At 36.3% G+C, this 24,869-nt stretch overlaps 2 protein-coding genes across 3 annotated transcripts in view; one reads left to right on the plus strand and one right to left on the minus strand.

The window, feature by feature from the left end:
• Positions 1 to 5,674: 5,674 nt before the first annotated feature.
• Positions 5,675 to 13,508, minus strand: LOC306886614 (SPARC-like protein 1). Of its 2 annotated transcripts, none has more exons than XM_079443876.1 (9): positions 13,348 to 13,508; positions 12,420 to 12,504; positions 10,954 to 11,026; positions 10,698 to 10,809; positions 9,549 to 9,667; positions 9,278 to 9,432; positions 7,002 to 7,114; positions 6,510 to 6,604; positions 5,675 to 6,412 (listed from the first exon to the last, which is right to left on the minus strand). In XM_079443876.1, exons 2-9 carry the CDS (start codon positions 12,477 to 12,479, stop codon positions 6,360 to 6,362), a joined length of 780 nt encoding a protein of 259 aa, XP_079300002.1. In that variant the 5' UTR covers positions 12,480 to 12,504; positions 13,348 to 13,508; the 3' UTR covers positions 5,675 to 6,359. The 2 variants fall into 2 exon arrangements, with proteins under 2 accessions (XP_079300002.1, XP_079300001.1); XM_079443875.1 differs by lacking the exon at positions 13,348 to 13,508 and adding an exon at positions 13,154 to 13,270.
• A 3,704-nt stretch (positions 13,509 to 17,212) lies between these two features.
• The window catches only part of LOC306886369 (serine-rich coiled-coil domain-containing protein 2-like), a 55,499-nt gene continuing 47,842 nt past the window's right edge, over positions 17,213 to 24,869 (plus strand). The window contains exon 1 of the mRNA XM_079443404.1: positions 17,213 to 17,870. The gene's annotated coding sequence lies outside the window, so the exon portion shown is untranslated. The remainder of the gene's footprint in view (positions 17,871 to 24,869) is intronic.

Below are 24,869 nucleotides of genomic sequence, written 5' to 3' on the forward strand. Positions count from 1 at the left end.
GTACACAGGTGAAAATTATATATCACTTTGGTAACATATATGGCATATCACTGTTTATATAGGGCAATATGTATTACATTACATATGGGCACAGACATAGATATAGATATCGGCCTATATTTATCATAAATACATGAGCGCTGAACAAAAAGTCGCTCCACAGCACACACCTGAAGCGTGGGTGTGTGTGCGTTTGTGTATGTATTGTTCTAAAGGTCAAGTGCTCTTCTCAGAGAGATTGAATATGTACATGTAATTGTAAGTGTTTTTCCCGAACTCAACACTGTGCCTCTCTCCTCCACACAATGCAATCTCTCCATCTTCCACCCCTCCCTCACATTCTGTCCATCCTCCACAGCAGAATGAAAAGAGCTATTTGCATTGTGTGTGTTAAGCATGTCTCCTGGGCCTTTTTGAATGTATTCTATGGGTGCTTCAGCCATGCTATTGAGGTAATGAGAACGCTCCACCCATCTGGTCATTGTGTGCGTGTGTGTGTATGAATGTTTGTGACCCCAGTTCCAGCAAGGAGCTGCGTCGCTCACAAGTAAAACCAGAGCTCATCCAAGACTTGATTTCCTTGACCAATAGATATGTCCGGCCAGTAAGAAGTGATTTTCTGTGGCAGGCCGCCATCGGTGGCTTTGGTTCAGGTCAGGACAGCAGCTCAGCGGTGACGAGAGGAACCTGATATGACTGACAATCAGAGTCCTAATGAATCTAGAATGTTCTTGATGGTCACGGTCCTGCTAAATCCATTGTGGAAAGAGGAAATTCATCCGACAAACGCTTCAGATTATATTTCATATTGTCCTTGATCATTATATTTTGTTTGCTCTCGGCCTCAGAAAGTTTTTGCTCTAACTCCAGAACGTGGGTTATAATGCCTATTAGTGGTGAGATGCGTAAAGTGAAGCTTTTGGCCTTAGTTCAGTGATGTCTTCTTTCTAACCATCAGTTAGACAAAATGACTCTTTTCAGTAGGCAAATGTGAGAAAAGGGGAATAAGCAAGTGAGCTGCCTTGCTGTCTTCTGTCGGCCTACACACACAGCTGCCTATAAAGTGTAATACAGTGTGTAGTTCATATTTTAGCTGGGAGCAACTGTTTGAATTTAAAAACATCTTGATGGATTCATGCAACTTTCACTTAACAAGGCATTAATTTATCGTGTGGATTGCTTGTGGATTTTTATGATGTTTATATCAGCTGTTTGCATCCATTCACTGCAGAGGATCCATTGATAAGACCGTGATGTAATGCAAAATTTCTTCAAATCTGTTCCAGTGAAGCTCTTAGGTGGGTGAGGCCTGAGGGTAAGTACATTTTCAGCAAATTTTACATTTTTTAATGATCTACAAATGCCTAAATTAAATATAACATCATATTCAACATTTTGACTCATCTGCCATTTAAAAAAAAAAAAAAAAAAATTCAGAACTTCATGAAATAAATTCTGGGATTGTCTGGGATGCATTTGTACAGTTGTTAAAAAAGAGTAAAAAAGTAATGTAAATTATTGTATAAACTTGTTGACACTGCTATATTTTCTTTTGCTATTGGAGCAAATGAGAACCCAACAAAATATATTTGTTGTACTTTCAATTTAGAAATGTAACTATGACAACTTATGCTTTTGAGAATCATGGGAATATGAAAAAGCTCAGTTTTTATAGAAGGCAACGACAGCCTTTGCATGCGTGTGATGCTATCAAGATATGCTATATATAAAGTATGATGCTTTAATCGGGCCAGTGCTGAATCTTTGGGTGTTTGGAGGTGGGCCCCACACTCCTTTCCCCCCTGGAGAGCCGGGTGAGTGCTTTAAATGGGTCTGGCCCACTTCAAAATCCCTTTGAACTGCCTGAAGTCTGGCTCTCTCTGATACTGCTAGGATTTTGAAGTTTTGATTTATAACTGATTAACCTTTTGGATTTTGCCAGAAATACTAAAAATGACAGACATTTACATGAATGCACACATACACCATCAGCTTCTCTTCTTCTGTGTTTCTGACTGGTGTTCTCTCGTACTCGCTCTCTCATTCTCTTTCACCGGTTAGGTTTTTTTCTGTTCTCTTGTGTTCTTCTTAATAATTCATTCGCCATATTTGCTGAATGCTTCTGTCTCTGTACAGCATGCATACACACACACTCCTACAACATATCTTTAATTAAAATAATTGAATTTTCAGGTTTTATCAATTATTTATGGCTGGTTAAAGGTTTCTCACAAATGCAGCCCATTAGTCCTATGAAGATTGTAAGCATACTAAATGCAATATCGTTCCAGTTCGGTGGTTATGACGAGAAGACCTCTGTAGCTCAGGGCAAACTCCTGCATAACACAACACTGACAGAGAGAGAGAGAGAGAGAGAGAGAGAGAGAGAAAGGAGAGATGTGATCATGGTCTGTTGATAGTGATCCGAATTTTAACAGCAGATGACAAACAGTTGCCCATCTGCCCATATAAAACTGGATTCTCTCCAGGGACCCAAAAGAGAGAGGAGAGTGGGAGAGAGTATTTGTATATGGAAATAGTATGATATCACTATTTTTGCACATTTGGTGTTATTTTTTTTCATCTTCAGTTGGCTAAATAACTTTAGTTGACTAAATCACAGTTTTTGTCATACCAATAAAGCACTTTAAAATTGAAATTGCAAAAAATAAATAAACTAATTAAATAATTATTTTTTAAATTTTATTCCCATTTTAAAAATGTGCTAATTTCAACTTAAAAAAAAAAATATATATATATATATATATATATATTCTATTTTTAGTATTCTAAATATTTACATTATATTACTACATATTTTTTTACATTTTTATTTCAAATTCTTTTTGGCAAAAAAAGTAAAGTTTTTGTTATACCAATAAAGCGCATTAAAATTGAATTGAAAAATCAGAAGAGAGGAAAATCAAAAATGTCAGTGATCAAGAGAAACAGTTTACTCATAAATCTTCAGCTGTCATGTGCATTGTCTTCATAACCAATCAACACGTCACTTTCACCCAGAGTTCAGCCTGACCTCCCAGTACATGATGTCATGGCTGCAGCAGGTCATGGAGTCACTATGATCTCTCGTCCAATGGGAGTTTAGCGCATGACACATGTATATGATCTCATCCATACAACAGTTCCATATGGATCTGTTATTTCTGCATCTGTGTCCATTACAAAAGCAGGATAGCTGTCTGTGTGGCCTCAGAGAGACACTAGAGATGTGACCAGAGATGGGGTGTAAGCTTGAAACGTACGTGTGTGTGTGTGTGTGTGTGTGTGTGTGTGTGCTGTCACACAGTCTGAAGCAGAGCATATGACAATAGATCTCTTAATGAGATAGTGTGTGTGTGCGTGTGTGTGTCTCCTGAAACAGTTATAGCTGATTGAGGGGGAGGGTCTCGAGAGAGCTGAGGGGGGCCTGATTTGACCCCAGGGGTCATGTCTCCCCACTAGACCTCATTTCATTTAATTTTTCCCAATAAAAAGACTCTCTCTCCTCTTTCTTTCTGACTTACACACACATTCATTAAAGATCTGCCAAGCTTTGAAATGTAACTGAAAATAGATCTATTATCATGCTTCTTATCTTCTTAAGCACAGGCAGGACTCATTCCTGAACACATGCACACCCTTAAATGATTATTCTGGGTTAAATACAAGTTAAGCTCTATTGACATTGGAATAGACAATCATTTTGACTAATAATGCAATTACAATAGAAGTCTACTGGCAAACACGTGATTGTTACATAGACTTTGACATTGAAAGTGTATTTCTGTGATTTTTTTATACTACTGTTCAAAAGTTTGGGGTCAGTAAGATTTTTTTTTAAATTCATTAATATGTTTATTCAGCAAGGATGCACTGAACTGATCAATGTCACGATGAAGAATTTCACGTTATTACAAAAAATTCAATAAATGCTGTTCTTTTGAAATTTGTGTTCACCAAAGAAAGTTTCGTAATGATTTCAACAAAAATATTAAGCAGTAAAACTGTTTTCAACATTGATAATAATAAGAAATGTTTATTGAGCACCAAATCAGCATATTAAAATGATTTCTGAAGGATCACGTGACACTGAAGACTGGAGTAATGATTGCTGAAAACTAAGCGGTGCCATTAGCCATCAGAGGAATACATTACATTTTAAAATATATTCCAATAGAAAACGGTTATTGTAAATTGTACTAGTATTTCACATTATTAATGTTTTTTAAATAAATGCAATAATATGTATTATTATTTTTTTTGTTGGTGTGTATATATATATATATATATATATATATATATATGGTGTGTTGGGGGGTCTTACCAACAGTATAGTGTATTAAATATAATTTTTTGACAAACTGAGTAGGCAAGCCAAAATAATTTTTCATGGTAATAAATAACACATGCATTTAGGTAAGAGATTAGATGGACCAATTGTCGCACATTATCACCAGTTTTCATTCTTTAATTGATATACTGTTCATCTAACATAGTTTCTATGCTTATTAAAATACATTTTAAAATAAACACAGTATATATTAAAATAAATACATATATGTTAGCCTAAATATATACTGTTACACACTGTCTTTATTTATGCAACTGTTCGGAGTCACAAATGCAAATGGTGCCTGTGAATTGCCAAATTCTTTAAGACAGATAGTCAAGTCTGAGTGAAAACATTTACTAAAGCAACACAGGACCAAACCACTGCGTATCAACAACACAAGACATAATAAAAATCACAGCACACATTAAACTCAAAACATAACCTCAAAATGTCACAACACAGAATGATCACGCAACACAATGACAGATATCAAACCGCACCATAAAGCAAAACAATGGAGAAGATGCTGCCAGATGAGATGATTCTTGACTGCACTACAGCTACATGAAAGCCAACCCACTTTAAAAGCTACAAATGTAATGAGATCTGATTATTCTGCTGCACTTCCTGGGGTCATATAGACATGGAAAACTCGATCTACTTGTTTTCAAATGTTGAGAATCAATTTTTCACACTTGGCAGACATGATTGGAAGCGTTTAGTGTTTGGAAAAGTGGAAGACATCAATGATGTACTGGAAGAGGGAGTTACTTTGTGGTGGGATGCCATTTTGTTAATCTCTCCTTTTTCTCGTTCCATCTAACAATCTCTTCCCACCCTTTATCACACCCTTCTGAAACTCTTTCTCCCTCTCATCCCCCCCCCCCCTGCCGTCTCTCTCTTTCTGATCCATTTTTCATGCTTCAATCTATTTTCTCTCCTTCATTTGCAATGGTTTACTGTAACTTGTCCCCCTCCCCGTCCCATTCTGTGAGTGCATTACGAGATTCTCTCTCTCTTTCGGTGTCCTTGCTTTTCCCCATCTCTCTCTGCCATATTATCTATTCCTCTCATCCCTGCTCACGTAGTCTTTTATCTCTCTCATGGGCCATCCATCTCTCTCCTATTAAACACCACCCCTCAATTAATCTGCTCTCCATTCCTCTGTTTAAGGTTATAGCCCAATATCTTTCTCTCTTGCTGTCCCTCTCTGCAGTAATTGCTTGTGTGATCCATGATACATGCCGCTGTCCCTTAAAAAGCTGTTTTTTGACTAGATTGCAGCACTGAGTTTGCAGCACAACAAACACACATGCACAAAAGCAATAAAAAAGCAACAGAAATGTTTAGACTTTTATTATGCCCCGTTTTTATTAAACTTTAAATATAACAGAGGTAAGCAATTATTAAAACCCACGCTTTTAGTAATTTCATCCCCCCTCTTTTCTGGCAGTGGTTATTGTGTTTTAAGTGCTGCAGTGTGACAAAAAAATAGTAATTGAAAATTAGCCATGTACTGTATTTTGCAAAAAAAAAATTAAAAGAAAAATTAAATATAAAAAGAAATAATTTTAACTTTTTGGATGTATTAAATTGATCATAAGTAACAGTAAAGACATGTATAATGTTACAAAAAAATGATATGCTGTTTTCTAACTTTCTATTTTAATATTCAAAGTATTAAGCATAGCAACAGTTTTTTATTATAATGATAATAATAAGAAACGTGTCTAGTAAATCAGTATATTAAAATAATTTCCAAAGGATCATGTAACACTGAAGACAGTAGAAATGGCTGCTGAAAATTCAGCTTTGCCATCACAGGAATAAATTACACTTTAAAATATATATTGAAATAGAAAATAGTTATTTTAAATGCTAAGAATATTTCACAATATGACTGTTTCACTTCATTTTTAATCCAACAAGAATGCAAATGCTAGCTTTCTCCAGGTATCAATTATTATAACTTCTAGGTAAATGATAAGGTATAAAATACGTCTCCACATGGATAAAGCGTCTAAATTTAAAGGTTGTTGTCTGGGACAGGACACAGCTTTGGTGAGCCCATCTTCACGGCTGCGGTAGAGAGAGGAAAAAGGGACACAATGTGTATGTGTTTGAACATGCTTACACACAAGAATCTCATATTCAGATGAAATAAATATAGACTTACACATGAAATCCTGAAACCAGCGTTCTGACCGGTCAACCAAACAGGATGTCCACTCCCTCAGGGTCACCTTCTTATTCTTGTTCTTGTCACATGACCTACACACACACACACACACACAAACACCATACTGTTGAAATCTACAAGTGTACTCTCTTTGCCTCTGTCTCTCGTTTTTGATTTATACACGTCTCTCTCTGCTGCTATCAGCCGTAAAGGACAGCACTCACATTAGAACAGTAGGAAGGCAATAAACATTCACAGCTTTGAATGAGAGTGAGAGATTGAGAGGATGAGCGAGAGAAGAGAGATTGAAAGAGGATGAGAGAGAGGGGTGGGTGACATCCTGAAGGCATGTGTACTATAATCAGAAGGGTGCTGGGGAGGGTTTGCGGTAATATTATGCAAATACAAAGAAGGTCAGACAGAAGAAAACATCACAAAATCACAGTGGCGAGGTGATTGTGTGTGTCTCATTTTCTGTGTGTGTGTTACTGGAAGAATCTTTGAGCGCAGTGCTCCAGTGGCATTCGCTTATAGTGAAGCTTTCTCAGATCTCTCCTGCTTAACTTCCCGTCCCTGTTACGATCCAGCAGAACAAACCTCCTCTGAAAAATAAAGGGAGAAAATAGATGGAGAGAGACAAAAAAAAAATAAAGGATCAGGATGCTTTTATCACAAATTAATAGAAAATGCAATCCCCTTTTCTATGGGCTGAGATAACTTTTTATGGGTTTCTGATTAGAAATAATCGAAAATTACTGATATTTAGAAGTGAAATTGTATTTTTTTAATTATCATTTAATATTTAAATGAATTAAAGTCTTTTGAAGTACTTTACACGTATTTTATTGAATTAGCATTCGATTAGCAAGATAACATCTTAGCCTACAGGCTTAAAATAGAGCTGACCGGTTCGTCGCAAATGAGGCTATTATACACTGCACACTTACACTATAAACTGTGTCATTTGATTGACATAGAGTGAATTTTAGAAGGGTAGTGTCTTAAGGGAACGCTTAAAGGTGGCATGAAATGGATATTTACATTATCTATTTTTTTAAATGCATGTTATTGATCTTTTTGAGAACAATTCATCCATGCATGTTTTTCATTTTTTTTAAATGGTTTGCTTCATATTGCATCAGGACAATGACCCAAAACACCCTGCCAGTTCAGTCAAGGAATTTATAAGGGCAAAGAAATGGACAGTCTTAGATTGCCCAAGTCAATCTCCAGATTTAAATCTGATTCAACATGAATTTCACCAGCTGAAGAGGAGAGTAACGGCAGAAACTCCCCAAAACAAGCAACAATTGTAATTGGCTGCATTAAAGGCTGGGAAAGTATTTCAAAGGATGAGACCAAGAGTCTGGTGATGTCTATGGGTCACAGACTCACTGCTGTGATTGTGTGCAAGGGAACTGCAACAATAATAACTTTTAATCTTTTATATCTGCCTTAAGTTCAACTGTCCCAATACTTATGCTCACATCAATGAGTGGGATGAACTCTAAAAGTGCTGTTCTTTTTATTTGGTAAAACATACGTGTTGAAATGGCTAATAATAAAATGTGACATTCTGTCGTTTTGTCTCATATTCATCTTTTAATCATATTTGCAAATGTCTTGACTCCACAGCCAACAGAGCAATTTTGTCTTTACTGTTCCAATACTTATGGAGGGCACTGTATATCATAACACTGAGGAAAATATATATATTTTTTTCCATCTGAAGGGTTTCAAAATTATGTGTTTCCAATTTGCCATTAAGTTTAGCATGATTTGCCCCTTTCTTTCCACTACATCAGTTAGAACTCTATACAAAGTATTTTTTATCAGGGTTCCCATTTAATAATTTAAAGATAATCAATGTGCAGGTGATTAATAATGTGTATTAACAGGAGTTTTTCAATCCAAATGCCCTGAAGGTAATTTACTATCTTGAAATTTAATCTCGAGACCTGCCTGGAAGTGGACGGTTAGTGTGAATGTACAACCCAAATTCCGGAAATGTTGGGACGTTTTTTAAATTTAAATAAAATTAAAGCCAAAAGACATTCAAATCACATGTGCCAATATTTTATTCAAAATAGAACATAGAGAACATAACAAATGTTTAAACTGAGAAATTTTACACTTTTATCCACTAAATTAGCTAATTCAAATTTGATGCCTGCTATAGGTCTCAAAAAAGTTGGCACGGGGCCAACAATGTGCTGAAAAATCAAGAAATTTTGAAAAGATTCAGCTGGGAGAACATCTAGCAATTAATTAAGTTAATTGACATCAGGTCTGTAACATGATTAGCTATAAAAGGGATGTCCTAAGAGAGGCAGAGTCTCTAAGAAGTAAAGATGGGCAGAGACTCTTGGGGAGATACTACACCATGCCCAATTAGCATCAAATTTGAAATTAGCTTATTTTGTGCGTAAAATTGTACAATTTCTCAGTTTAAACACTTGTTATCTGTGTTCTATTGTGAATAAAATATTGGCTCATGTGATTTGAAATTCTTTTAGTTTTCATTTTATTCAAATTTACGTCCCAACATTTCCAGAATTCAGGTTGTACATGAACCAAGTAAAGTGAAACTAGTTATTTTGACTCTTGACATAAAGCATCACGCATACACACCACAACAGCAACATATGTTGTAAAGTATCTGAGTAGTGTGTGTTTTGAAAAGCAAAAATGCATGCAAAGTGTGAATAATCTAAGGGTGGCATATGTAGTGATTTGAGTGAGTTCAGTGTGTTTCTTTGTGTTACCTCTGCAAGCTGGGTTCGCTGTGTGTGTGTGAGGCAGCTTTGTGAGGGAGCGGCTGGTTTGTATCTCTCTCCCATTCTGCTGAGGAGCAAGAACCAGTCCAGCAGACGGTACGGGAACTGACCGAACTCTTCCTCAGAGCACTCAGCCTTGCTCACTGACAGAGAAACAACAAGTGATAGAGTGTGTTTAGACAACATCACTGGACAAAGTGGTTGAATGTGCATTTAGTGTAATGATATTTAAAGTTTTTGTGTGTCTCTGTGTGTGTACCAATACATGCTCCACTATGAGCCTTGCCAGTGCGTCGTTTTTTGCGGCAGGCCTCCTTGTGAAGAAGACACTCATTGCTGTACGTCTTCCCCATAACGCTGCACACTGGTGACCCCTGCCTGTACAAAACAACACATGCACACACAAAGTGCTTCTCGACTGCATCTGTTCAGAGTCAAGGACAGCAGGTAACAATACTAAACACAAATAATACAATTCAACAAACCATATATTTGTGCAGAAATGTATAATTTTGCAAAAGGAGTGAGGAAATGCTTTTCATATCTTTTGTTGTTGACATCACAGGCTGTGCGTCATATGAAACTGTATACTGTTTTGGCATAAAATCATCTGTCACTAAGTAGAAGCTGCCAAATTAGACAGATGCCAACATGGACAGGTTGGGCGACATAAAAAAACATGAATATACAATTACACAAGATAGATAAGAAAATGCAGACTGCATTAATCTCACTTGCAGTGAGGATAAAAATAGGCCTACTTTGTAACCATCACAGTGTTTTGAGCAGTAAACTGGCAAGAAACGGTCAAAACAGACATTTAGAAAAGTAAAACTGTTGATTTTAAAATATTGAAGGTACAGTACTAATGAATTTCAATATATTTATTTATAGACATTTTAATAAAATTGCTGCATTGGAAAAGTACTGCATTGGATCACCACTTGATGTAGAAAGAAGTTAAGCTTGTTTTATTGAATCAAGTTTAAAGCTGTTTAATTGTTTAAATAGTTGTTTAACTACATAAGGTATTGTCAGAAAACTGTCTGCCTGAGATTTTTTAATAATATGTCATATTTTTTAAACTGTATAAGCATTTTTTAAGTGTGTTAATATTGCCCTCAAGTACATCTTTTCTGTTTTTTTCCCCCTGCATGTGTTCTTTATCTGCATTAAAGACGATGTGCACAGAGCAAATATACCAGTAGTTAAATGTCTAGGTTGCTGGTTTGATTCCAAGGAGTCTGTGAGCCGTAAGGAGTGTCTTACGTCATTATTCGGTTTTTAATCATGACACTGAGTTCTGAGCTGCACTGTTCATACCGCTGGCTCACTGTAAGTAGCTTGGCAATAAAATCAGCTCAGGTGTCTTGGAACATTGTTATTAATTTGTTGGTGTGTGTCTTACCATGGGCAGGTCTTTGGACACACACATTTAGGGGTGAGAACTCCCCCCTCCTTCACCACTTGGCACCAGGAACCAATAGGACTGTGACATTTCAACAACTGACAAAGGGATTCTGAAGAGGAGAAAGAAAGAAAGAAAGAAAGAGAATGAGTTTAACAGTAAAAAGATGAGGCAACTTTTTATAATGAATAAATAATGCACAAAACCAGTCATAAAATTTCATTTTTAAAAGTTTTATTTAAAAAACTTGTCTCACCTGGATCCACTCTGCCCAAATATGGCCTCAACTTCTCTTCAGCCTGCCTCTGTTTACGCTGGGCTCTTCCACCCTTACATACACAAATAAGGTCATTCACATGGGATTTGGTCTTGTATGTAAAAAGGACATGCACTGCTGTTCAAAAGTTTGGGGTTGGTAAAAAAAAGGGTTGTATGCTGGGCTGAATGTATTTGATAAACAAAACTGTTAAAACAGTAATGTTTGGAAATATTACCATTTATATGATCTGTTTTCTATTATATTTTAATATCTTATCTGTTTCTCTAATGGCAAAGCTGAATTGTGAGCATCCATTTTTCCTAATATGTTGATGCTTAATTTGTTGTTTCGATCTAATTTGGTGCTTCAGAACCATTTTTTTTATTATTATTATCAATTTTAAAATAGTTGTACTGCTTAATGTTTTAACAATTTTTTTAGGATTCTTTAATGACTAGGAAGTTCAGAAAACGGCATTTATTTGAACAGTGAACCACTTAATCTACTGATAATTGGACTCAATGGATCAATGAATCGTAATGAAAATAAACATCTACAGGCAGGCAGGTCTGGCTCATCCTGGCAACCAAATCAATATATAAAAGCCTCTTATTTTTATATGCTGTCTGATAGATTCATGGCTTTTATAGTAATTCAATTTTTTATAGTAAATTTATTTTTCAATTCTCCTAAGTCCTTTTCTTGATCTTTGAGATCTTCAAATATATGAGAGAATTACACTGAGCATGCTTAGGGGTTGATGGATGAGAGTCATATTGCGAGAGCATGTGTGCAGAAATATGCTTTAAAAAGAGGGAGAGCCACATGTAGAGAGGAATGAAGAAGCATGCACATTTACAGCAGTCTGTTAACCATTACAGCACAGTAAGTGTGAAAGATTTTACAGTTTTGTACAGATTTAGACTCACGCTTTCACTCACTTGTAAACTCTACCTCTCTTTTAACTCTTTTGTACTGATATAATTCTATGATAAACTTCATATAAACTTGTTTTTCATATTTAATTTTTTTTTAGAAAAATACATTTTTCCAATACGTTTTTGCTTGTTCCAAAAAAGGAAGGATTTTTTTTCATTGATGGGTTAAAAATTCAGACATAAACATTTTAATAAATAAGCCACTTTTCAATTTGACTTACAACTGCTTTTTAGATCCATGTTCTAAAATGTAGTTAAACATCACAATAAAATAAATTATTTAATTATATTCTACATTGACAAATAGACATATTAGCACATTTAATTAAAATGGTATAAAATGCTGTTTAATAAAACAAAAAAATAATAAATTACTAAAGAGGCTATTTATAATTGAAATATTTTTTTAAATTGCATGTCAAAAAAGCATTTGCCAATTGCTTTTTCTTAATCTTAACTTATTATTTTTTCATATTTAAAATCACAGCACATTAGCAACTCACCAAAGCAACTATAACCACTTACCTTGATGACGCCAAGGTGAAGGCTAAATGTCAAGAACAACAGATAACAGAGCAGGTGCATTTCTCACGGAAGGATGTTTATGGATCTGAAACATGAGTTCAACAGATGACTTTTAAAGTTTCAATCCAGCAGTTCTGACTCAGAATCTCACCCAGAATGCACTCAGATGTATAAAAAGTTTGTTTCTCAAAAGGAAAACTTTTCAGAATGAGTATAGGGTGGAGGAATGAGGATTGTGTTTAAAATTTTATCATTTTCTCCCAAAGATTTGAATCTTCTTGAGGATATCCTAAGAGACGTTCTTCATTTCATCAAGAAAGCACAGGAATAATGAACACCACACACAAGACATAAAGAAAAAACTTCATCCACATAAAGACCTACACTATCCTATCAACTTGATGTAAAAATAAAAATAAAAAATCATAATAGAGAGTATTAGAGATCATACTTCTAAAAGTCCTCGAAGCACAAATCTTGATCAAAGCTGATTCTGTCTGATCGCTCTTCTCTTTAAATAACTCACAGTAGTTTCAGTATTGTGTATAAGCCCCGGAGTGCTCATTTAGAAGTGTGTGTATGTGTGTGCAGAATTGAGTGGCCCCATCCCTGGGAAGTCATTACTGTATGTTACGGCTCAGAGCAGATAGAGTTACGCTAACAGAGCAGTCGTACTGACAGAATCACCCTTTCATTCCTTTGCTATTTCTTTTAATTGGTGTAGAAATTCTTACCAGACTCTCTTCTCTCTTATGATCTCTCTTTCCGTGCCTATTTAATCTCTTTGCCTTTTTCTTCTACTCTTTCTCTCTCCATATTCCCAGGCAGCCACATACCTTTCCTTTCCCTCTGCCCCTCCTTCAGGTTTGTCTTGTTTCACCCATCCTCTCTCTTCATTTGATAATCTATTTCTACCGTCTCTTCTTACCTGGCACTCCACTCCTCTATTTCCTCTCCTGCTTTTTCTGGCTTCACCTGAGAAGTCCTTAATTAGCAGTCCATTTACAGCATGAATGCACACACACACACACACACACACACACACACACACACTCTCTCTCTCTCTCTCTCTCTCACTCACTCACCTCTACTTACACATGGACTGTGAAAAACATCTAAAGATACTGTGCAAACCTGAACTCTCTCTCTTTTCTCTCCTCCTACTTTGTACTGCATTCTTCCATCTGTTTTTTTGGCCTGTAAATCTTTTTGTCTGTAAAGTAATGCCAAACTCAATGAGAACCAGAGCTCTCTCAAATCTCTGTTTATCTTTTTCTCTTTCTCATGCACACGCACACAGACATTAAATTGAGGGCACTGGGCCGGATGGCTGGAGTTTAAAACTATGCTTTGCAATTCCAAAACAAAACTTTTTTCAAACTGTTGTGTATGTAATGTCATATTAATCCATAAATCTTCACACTCAAGCAAACTTAAGAGTGACAGAAAACTTCATTTGTATGTTCATGTTGTTTTTCTTTGGGTAAAGCTTTTGCAGGTGCTGATGTGTCGATTTTAAAGACTGTTGATTGAAGTCACAGGCAAATACATAAATAATGTCCTCTTTGGTGCCCTGCAACCTTTAGTATCTGACCTCTATGCCCTTTGACCTCAACATGAATCACTTTGTCAGGACAGTTTATTTGCCATTCATCATTTTGCTTTTGTTTTTGTCACATTGGTGGGGGATCTTCCACATGTTGGTCCATATGTTATTAATTTTAGCATAAACAGGAGACAAACACTCCCATTATGCACACACACACACACACACGCGCGCGCGCGCAAACACACACACACACACACGTTAGAGCCCGAGCATTAGAAACAGTTGTTTGACGGCGCCATCTGGTGTTCACTGGATAAAGTGTTAGCATTGAGATGTCAAATCGAGTCACATTAACATATATAGCACTTTATACAATATGAATTGTTTCAGATTCCGATTGATTTAAAGCAGCTTTACAGCGATACACATGAAAATAACAGCGTTGATGTTCCAAGGTTCATCAATTATGAACCAACTTCAATGTCAGTTGTAAAAAAAACTCTACAGAAGCAGTTGTCATGATAGTGTCATTATTCAGCGCATGCCAGTTCAATGTTAATTCAGTTTAGTTATGTCAGTGTTGATTAGGGCTGTATACCTTGGAGAACCTGGCGATACGATACATACCTCGATACACAGGTCACGATTCGATACGTACCTCGATACAGAGCTGTCTCGATACGATTTGATACAATGTGACACGATTCGATACGATTCAATAAAAATACATGGGCCAGAGCCAATTAGTTAATGCTGAACACATTTACTCAACAAACAGAACTCTGCATTTTTCTTCAATTTATTGAAGACAAAAGTGCATTATAACAAAGTGCATTTTGCTTAAATATTTGCAACTTTAAGTGCTCTGATTAATTGTACACAAATTGTATTAATCTGGAAATTACCACAAGTCAACATTTAACTTTCCAAGGGTACAGGTTCCAAGGTACGTTTTTTTTTTTTTTTTTTTTTGAGGGGGCAGGAAATATAAGATATTCTTCATCCTGCCTCCTTTTCATCATGGTTTTATAAATTATATGAATGAGGATGATGAAGTAAGTTTTGTGGGAAAAAAAAATATCCATGAATGAAATAAACATAAACATTACATTACATTACAGTCTGAGCTCACACAAGCACACAATCTTCTTCTTATTATTCTTAACGTCTTATTAAATCTTCTTATAATTCTTTTTTGTGACACCATGTACTGCCATAACATATTTCACTATGAAATCACTTAAATGCTACATCTTGCTTTAACATTTTCCATGAGTTTTTTGAAACTCGCGGGCGCCGCTGCGCCCCCTAATGGCTGGGCGGAGTATCGATACTAAGGGCTAGAATATCGATACTGTATCTTTTTTTATTATATCGGTATGTATCTAAGAATCGATATTTTGAGCACACCCCTAGTGTTGATGTTGCCAAATTTTGAAACAATGTAAATTTCAGTCGTTAAGCAGCTCTACAGAAGACAATAGTGTCATTATTCATCTAAATTCAGTTCAAGCAACAATTTTTGGATGTTTTTTTTCTCAGAGAAATTAGTAATATATTTATATTCTGGTAATATTTTTTGCAAATAATGCTTTAAATCAGTTTATACTGCAAATTCCAGAAATGTCATAAAGCCTATATAAAATGGAACGCATATTGAAATGGTTCATGGCATTATATTTTGCTAAAGCTAAAAAATTACTACATTTCTGGGCCTTGAACGTGGTAGTTGCATTGTTGTCCATGGAGGGTCATCAATGCTCTTGCATTTCATCAAACATATCTTAATTTGTGTTCCGAAGATGAACAAAGGTCTTACAGGTTTGGAATGACATCACGGGAGTAATTAATGACAGAATTTTCATTTTTAGGTGAACTAACCCTTTAAATTATATCAGTATATATCAGCACATAGCCTTGTATGCATATGAGTGAACCCATTCAGTGGGATTTTTGGCAGGAGAAGCCAAAATCATTTCTATTGCTAAAAATGTTGGCAGCATTTCTCTTTTACACTTTCACAAGCTTAGGCTGTTTGAAATGTTGAAATCTCTAAGCTTTCTGAGCAGATGAAATTTTAATAGCTGGAGTTTTTCCCCAGTCTATCAAGGAGGAAGAAAAACATGTAGTGAACTGTGTGTAGTAGTGGGGAGCAGAGTACACTGTTGCAATATGCACAAGTAATGGAATTCTTAAACATGCTGATCCTTAGTGGCATTCACAAATCACCGAACACCACAACTATGCAACGCACAAATAAGATGGCAGACAACTTGAAGCAGCAGACAGAAGGTATAAAGTATTAAAAAGGTGATGTAACAGAAGTACCGACAGATCTTTTCTTTCAAATAGTGATGTGCATCTGAGTGAAACCGAGGTTATCAGAGTTAAGGACTTGGTTCTATCCATCAGTTGTTGATTGGATGGAGGCAGATCTGAATGTGAGTTTGCAGTCATTTGTAATAAAGGGGCGGAGTCTATGTGGACAAAATGATTGGAGAAGTCCAGCATACATTACCAAATATAAAATAACTTAACTAAAATATAACGAAGTAGCCTACGAAAAACTTATTAAAATGTATTTTGCCAAAGCAACATTAAATTTAGTATAACTTGCACTAAAACGGAAATATATAATAATAAAATCATATAGACATATTTAAAAAAAACTCATTAAAATGACAAAAATTACAAAAACTTCTAAAATGGGAAATACAATAAAAACTCATTTAAAATGTAAAAAAAAAAAAACAGTAATAGCATATCTCTGTGATGCTAAAATAACACTGCTCTGAGTGAGTTGAAGTACTGTGATTCAGGCTGGGAAACCCTGGCCCTCTATAGTTTAGTATTGGGCCCAGGGGACTGGGGATCCACCTATCAACATGTTGTCTCAGGGCTTGGGAATTTTATGTACTATCTGCTTATCTACTATGATTTATGTATTAGATTTGTGTATATACACACAGAATTTACATTATGGTAGGGCTATAGGCCCTATTTGAATGTTAAAAACATTTTACTCCACGAATTATAGAAGAAGTATCTGTAGAAATATCTGTAAGTATTTGTAAATACGCGATAAAATAATTCGGATAATAAATATAAGCTGCAGAATGTGTAGCCTATAATATTCAGGAAAAGGTGACTACGGTATAATCACATGTCAACATCGTCGCGCGCGCTCCCGGCTACCGAGCCAGCACGCAGCTCGTGCACTGTGAATCACGTCTGACGTCACACTTGAGAATACGGTAGCTGCTCGCGCTCGGTGGGGTTGAGAGGTTGCGTATAGGCGCGGGCCAAACGCTGAGCGCACGCTTTTCCAATCCATCAGCTCAAGGCAGCGGTAACACCAGCTTGCTTTAGCGTTATGAACAAACAAACTAGCTGTTTTAGCGCATTGATATCGTAGGCGTTTATGTGGAAGCTCAAGTGAATCGCTGAGAGCAAGTGCAGATGAAGAGGATGCAAACATCATGATGGAGTCTCACTTCTCTACAGCATCACTGCAGCTTTAGCGCTTTAAAACTCGTCAAACGATATTTATAAAGCTTGATATTGATCCTAAAATATGAATATAGGAGTACCTGCGTTCATTCTGTTTACCAACGCGTTAATGTCTTTGTGTTGTTAGTAAACTCTTTTAGTCTATGCTCTAGGAAATTCGCGCTAGTTAAGGGGAAGCTTTTTCTAATTTCTTTAGATTATTTTAGCAACATAGTTGCTTTCTAGAATAATAATTTAGCTGTTTCAGTGTGTAATATATGATGTAGTTTATAGAATGAGTCAGTTTAGTGCTCAAGCCGTTTTAAATAAGAGTTTAAAGTTGACCGTGAACTCTTGAGCTTTGACATCGACAGCGACACCATGGATAAACGCGGCTGATTTTCATTAAACAGGTGAGTCACATCTAAAGCTAATCTAATATTTTTGTGTTCACCTACTAGGGATGGAATTCGCTTAAGTGAATCGATTCTGATTCAGATTCGAAGCTCGGTCAAAGTATTCTTTAACGGTTCCATTAATGATTCATTTAGGTTTTTTGTGGAAGAACTAACTTAGCCTATTTGGGGGGGAAATGCTGTTCGTGTTGCACTTACTGCTCTCAGCAGTGTGTTACCAAATGTATCAGATCATATTATGCAAGTATTAATTAAAGAAACAAACAAAACAAAACAAAAATTGTGGTGTTCATTCATTTATTTAAAATGCCACTCATCACTCAGTGAGTCGGTGATTCCTCTGACTCATTCACAGTTGTGACTAAAAAGTCACTAAAAGGAACTTGGATTTATTTGTTCTGCTTATGGTGTTTGTTCAGGAATAATTCAGGAATTAATATTTATCATCTTTTTGATTTGTTAAAACAGCTGGTTCAAAAGTGCAATTGCCCAAATTATTATACAAACCATACTATCAGTACAATTCATTACACTACAACAAGCAATATACCTGTTTCTGAATAAGAACCAGTTCTCGGTTCCCAGCTCTCACACAAAGTTGCTGAAAATATTTGTTCAAATTCCATGTTTTAATTTCAGAATGTAAGATCTAAAGTCATATCTGCCAGTTTTTATGCTTATTTCTATGTATTCATGTGCTGATTGAAATTGTTTTATGTACATAAATGTGATATGCTCTTAATGGTCCATAATTATGTGACTGACAAACTGATCTAGGTTGTTATGGTTTTCCGCATTCGCTCAGCTCAGTTCAGATGTTGTTCATGCTAATATTGAACTGGACTGCTATTTTGAGAACAGAGATGACCTTTGCCCCCCAGACTACAACTGCTCTTTCCACTGGTGTCCATCCAAGCAGCAGACAGAACAAAGATAACATACTTTACTCAACACACCCTTTAGCATAGTTTGACTTAATAGATTTCCACATATATTCATTGGACCATACCAAATGTGTATTCAGAGCATCTTACGTAATTCAAAAATGCAATGAGTTATGTCGTACATCACAAATGCATGTGCATTCATCTTAACTGAATGGTGCATTTAATGCAACTGTCTGGATCTTATATTTGTGGGAAAATGTATGGTGGATCCATAGGTTTTACAGCATCTTCAGTTCTTCAAAGACAATCTTGTACATTTTGCTTTCATTTTCTAGAAGCGTGTCATTAGTAGAATGCTAAGGCTCATAATCAGTTCCAGCGAGCACATGTGAATCTGTCACCTGTGTATATCTGGTGCATGTGACGAAATACACAGGGCATCATGGGAAAAAGTACTGCGGGGGAGGTCTAGAAAGACTTTGATCTCTGACATAATGACTTCCGCTATAGTCTTGACTTTTAGTAACCAGCCCTGGAAATAGCCAGAGATCACAGTAATGCATTCAGATCTATCATCACCCTTCTTAATACATACCTCTTAGGTTTAGCCTTTATTAAAAATTCTTTACCTGTATATTTCAATGCATGCTAGCACAAGGTCAGATTCTTAGACACTTGAAAGAATACAATGATTATGGCTTAATGTGCACATTTGGATCAAGACTAATAATGTTAGTAAAGAACATTTATCTGTCATCTTGTCATTTGGCACCGGGGTGGGGACACACCACCCACTACACTTGTCATTATTTCAGTTTATGAAGATTGCATAGCTGTCAGTCAGTGCTGATGTTAATGGCTTTGAACTGTCAGAGATGCAGACGAGACCGTGTTAAGCCAAAGCGTCAACACCCCCCCCCCCCCAAAAAAATTAATATTCCTCATTTAGCACTTATGTTGACAGACTATGTGTGTGTCCTTGACAGGTACAAGGATCTCTTGTTTATTGCTTTGGTTTGCATGTGTGTTGAATGTTCCAGCAGCTGTCAGGCATGTGTCTGTTCACCAGTTGAATGCCTGTATCAAACTAACCTGATAAAATTCTTCCCATAGCTGCTTTGTCCTCGTGACCGTTCCAGCATCAAATATCTCTGAGGGGTGTTTATTACCAGCAGTGGCTGTTAGGTGATCATCCTGAGACCTGTCAGGGAGCTCTAGTCCACGAGCTAGGTTCCCGTATTGCATTACAGTGAGTGTAATGTGGTATAATGTGAAGTATCCAGGCAGCTAAATGTCTGTCCTCAGCACCAGACAGCTTTTCGGTGGTAACTTTAGTTGAGCTCTGCATGTATTTACTGTACACTTACATCATTGATATGGGATGCACAGATATTAAAATTTGAACCTGCTAAGGTGATAATTATTTTCAAGCAATGGCTTGTTACTCAGATGCCCGATATTAAAATTCTGTACAGTTTTGATTTAAAATGAAACATCAAAACTAAAATTTGTTGTTGTTAATAATTTTAAAAGCCGATTTTGAAAGTGAATTGACCACAGCATTTTACTGGAAAATGGACATTGATTTTGATTTTTGAATTTTGTAAGATGTTAGCCTAGTGTTTTAACCAAATCAGCTGGTTAGAATGATTTCTGAAGGATCATGTGACTCGAAAGCTGGAGTAATGATCCTGAAAATTCATTCAAATTTTTGGTGGCTGTTATGACAGCAGTTTTGCCACCCAGAAACTCAGTGCTAACGTTATATTGTAGACTCTTATCAATATCAGCTCTCCTCTGTGAATCAGTGTGTGGCCTTCCTGTGAGGCTGATTCATATTTTTCATAGACATTTTGATTGTTTTGGTTGTCTGGATTGTAAGCTTATCCTTGTGTTCATGTTCTGTCTTTCTAACTCTTATACTGTATATATTTGTGGGTTTGTGTATGGCTTTTTATTTTGTGCTGCTGTGTTCAGCTGTGTAAACACATGCATCTCTTTGCAGTCCATCTGCAGCACACCCCTCTCTGAATGAGCAAGACTACATCTCTAAATGTACAAACATCATTCTAAAGAACTTCTAAAGGCTGGATCCCTTTTTGTGATTATATTCACAGTGTATTAATCTGAGACCTTCACTTAGTGCTTGTTGACATTAACTGCCATTAGACTCATTAAAGAGTTCCCGTATAAAAAAGAAACAAACCTGTGATGATTCAGCTTGTTTGAATTTACTGTCAGTATTTGCTACATTTGCTGGTGTGACATCATGGTTGGAGTGTCATTAAAATTTAAGCAAAAGGAAACGCAGGCAGGAAGTCACAGTACATCTTGTTGTCTTTTGGTCATTGCTATCACAATTTTGTTGAATATTAATGTTTTTTTTTTTTTAATTCAGATGCTTTAAAACAGATGTAGAACTGGATTTGTGTGTCGAGAACGTAAAGGTGACAGAAAGCTCTCTAAGGTTTTAAGCAAGGTGCTTAAAGTGTCAAAGTGAGCGTTAGCAGGATAGCGGCTAATCACAGCAGCTTTAAATGTCTCCCAGTGCATGTGTGTTTGTTAAAAAAAAAAATCTATTTCTGTTGGGTTTTGTAGTTGTGGGCGTGTAGTAATGTTTATTTAGGCTCTCTGTGTACAATAACTACATCAGCATAACGTCTGTTCTTCTATTTAGTCAAGGGTGATGTCAGTTTCACCTGACTGACATTAAAATACACTGTTTGCATATTAGGTTTGGCCTGTCTGGAGATTCCACATGAAAGAAACTCGGGAAGAAGAGAAATTTATTATTATGTGAAACAATATGGTTTACTCACTAATCCTAAAACACCATCTGAAATGATTTACTTTATTATAATCTCAATTCTGTCAAATTACACAGATGCAGTTTAAACACACAGCCACAATTTGCCACTAAAAGTCATGAATTCATAGGAAATTCCATTATTAAGAATTTTTGTCATTATGGCCATCATATTTTGTGTGAACTATAGCATTCGTTGTTTTGTGAAGAGCTGAGTCATTGAACATGGCTGCCATGAGTAACGCATCTCTCTGTCATTATGTGTGTTTTTTTTAAGCAGCTCCTTGTCCTTATGGACCATGGCGAATAAAACCAAGAACTCCGAGTGGCTCTGCAAGAATGAGAAACTTGCGGAGTCATCTGACTGAAAACGCTTTATTTTGTTGCTTGCGTTAACAGAAAGGACATTTTGCATTAACGTAAATGGATTAGGGTTGTTAGGCTGAAATATGAGATTGAGAAACAATAAAGGGTGGTTCTGTTCAGATTTGTTCCATGAGCGATTGTAGATCTATTTTTTTTTAGTCTCTTTTGTCTCTCGCATGCTCCTCTTAGTCTTATGTTTTTTACAGTGCAGTATTTATGCTGTAGGTTCGAGCAGGATAAGGTTTTGCTGCTGAATGTTTTCTTTGCTGGTAATTACACTTAATCACAACATGCTCATTGTAATGGCCCACATTACTGTGATTGCTTTCAAGGATCAGCTGTCTGATCCTTTTCTTTGTTGTGTTTAATAAGAAGGTTGAGACTTGGGTGTGTTATAGTTTTATCATCTTATTTCTGATCTGATATAATATGAGGTCATATTTGGGGGTAAATGCTTGTTGGGTGAATGTTATTTGAAAGTTGAAAGTTTATGGCAAACACGGATTTGCGCATCTACCTTTAAAAGGTACCTTTATCTTAATTAAAGCAATTCCTTAAGCTTAATAAGTGCTAACCATGGCCAGTACAGCATTTTCAGAATTAGCTTTAGTGTCATTTGATGATGCTAATGGCTTATGATCATTGTCAATCCATTTTGAATATGTAAGAGTGCTAGCGTTAATAACCCCAGGCAACATCAAATATATTCTGTTGGGTTTCTCGCTAGCTGGCTGTGCTTGTACAACATTGATTTATTTGAAGAGCATTGCTGAGGGCTGCTTTTACTAGCATTACTACGTTCTATAATTAAGAGAGTCTGGTCCAAATAATATGCCTAATAATTTTTAATATAATAATTCAATGATGCAAATAATGAATAATTTGTGTTCAGTTTGAAAACTCCATGCTTAAATTGTTTCATTAGCACCGTTGTCTTTCCAATGCTGACATTTGAATCAGGAAATTGTGGCGGGACATTTCTCTAATAGTTTTAGTTCATGACAGCTGTGAACCATGATTTTCTACTTGCCATTGCTACCCAGAAGTAGGTGAGGGGATGTTTGGGGGAGGGGATGTTCTCATGCTAGAAAGCATTTTATTGGACACATTTTTTTGAGTGCAGGTCAGGATGTCATCTATGTCTTTGGTCTTTTTGTATTTAAAATGCATATGTTAAAATTAAATTGTCAACTTTTAGGTGTATATAGCGCATAGATGGCCTCAAAGCAAACACACATGAACTTAAAGCCACAAAACCCCCATTTTTATTTAATAGTCTGTCTTTAATGTTTGCGGACTGTGTTTGATGTCACTATTTTTCTTTTTTTGTGGTAGAAATATTTTATATGTGCATTTGTTTTGTAAAGGTGAGGTTAAACTAATTTAGAAATGAATTTGACAAAATTAGTTTAGTTTCTTAGTTAAAATAAACACGGTTCCATTTTACTAGTGCCAATTTTGAAATGAAACGGTCATCTTTTGTAGATCACTCTGGCTTGCAGAATAAATACAGGCCTGCTGAAATTTGAGACATTCCCTTCAACATCAAAATATAAGACATGTAGTTTTGGATCTTTTCTTGTCTTCTGCCCTCATTTTGCACCAATCAAACATTAACAGGCTCTGAGAGCCCATAGCTCTCCTCCAGACATATAACTGTGCATTTGTCTGGGTGTCTGGCCTGAATATGTCTGCGTCTGGAATAAACGCACAGCGCATAGGAGAAAATTGGCTTTAGTCTGTTTCCGCCGTTCCAGTCACCCGATAGAAAGAAATATTGTCAAATGAAGAGCACACTTGGCCAAACCACAAAGACCGTTATCGGTGTAAAGGTGGACTGTAATGCATTTAATCCAGCCCTCAAGCTGATCTGCCTTATCTCAATAAGCTGCTCTCTGTGACACATGCCTACCTGTGCGCACCTGAGGCCAGCTCATCTGAAGATAGAAACGAACCAATGTCAAACACCAGCTTACTCAATACCATGTGCATAAGCAAGGGCAAGTGGATTCAGTACCGAGCAGAAGTCAGACAGACAGTTGACCGTGCCTAATTAATTTTAGTGTTGGCTGTCACATGCTGTGCGCACACATTATGTTTGCTGTCTAGCCAACTGGGATAAGTAGTCAGCTTGGTTAAAGGCATTATTCTGTTCTTCCTTCTCTTAACGTTTTTACCTTTGCCCCAATAAACACAAATAATCTAGTGTGTAAGTTTGGACTGTACAAACAATGTCCTCTTCTTATTATTGCTCCTATTTCACTGTGATTTTGCTGGCATTGGTTGTAGATGCTGCAGTGCTTTGTCATTAGTGGTGAATAGCAACAACAAATGTGATTTAAAATTCTGCTGTGTTTGATCTGTAGTGGATTGCCTTGTTATCCTTGTCTCTCGGAGTCAGAATGTAGTTTGCTGATGTGTTTTTATACTGTGTGTGGGTGATTTGCGTGTGTCTTGAGATGCAGGTATCCTCAGTCTTTTTCAAGGACTTTTTTGGTGACTTATTTGCTCTAGTCGACCGAGTTTTGTCTAGGAAGGAGCCAGCTGACAGATGGTCTGAAGTGTTGCCATAGTAAGCACATCTATGACATCATCTGACCCTAGGCTTCAGTGATTATTACCATCTTTTGCCCTCTAAAAGTGTGTTGGATGTTTATGCAAATTTATGCAGTGGTTTATTCAGTACAGTAGCAGAGACTTTTCAAAAGATTCTGTGGAGTTCAAGGCCTTGAACCAAAACAACCAGCTCTGAAAGGATTCGCATTGCAAAATTTATTTTAAAGCAAGAAAGTGTTTAAACATTGGAAATAAAGATAAGTACTAGACTGTATGATTTTTGTGATTGGTATTAAGAAACAACTGAACGCTGTTCACATTGAAATTTATTGAATTTAAGTATAAAATATTAGTGTTTTATATACAGTACCTTTCAAAGGT

The sequence above is a fragment of the Barbus barbus genome (genome assembly GCF_936440315.1).
Source record: "Barbus barbus genome assembly, chromosome: 20".
Lineage (NCBI taxonomy): Eukaryota > Metazoa > Chordata > Actinopteri > Cypriniformes > Cyprinidae > Barbus > Barbus barbus.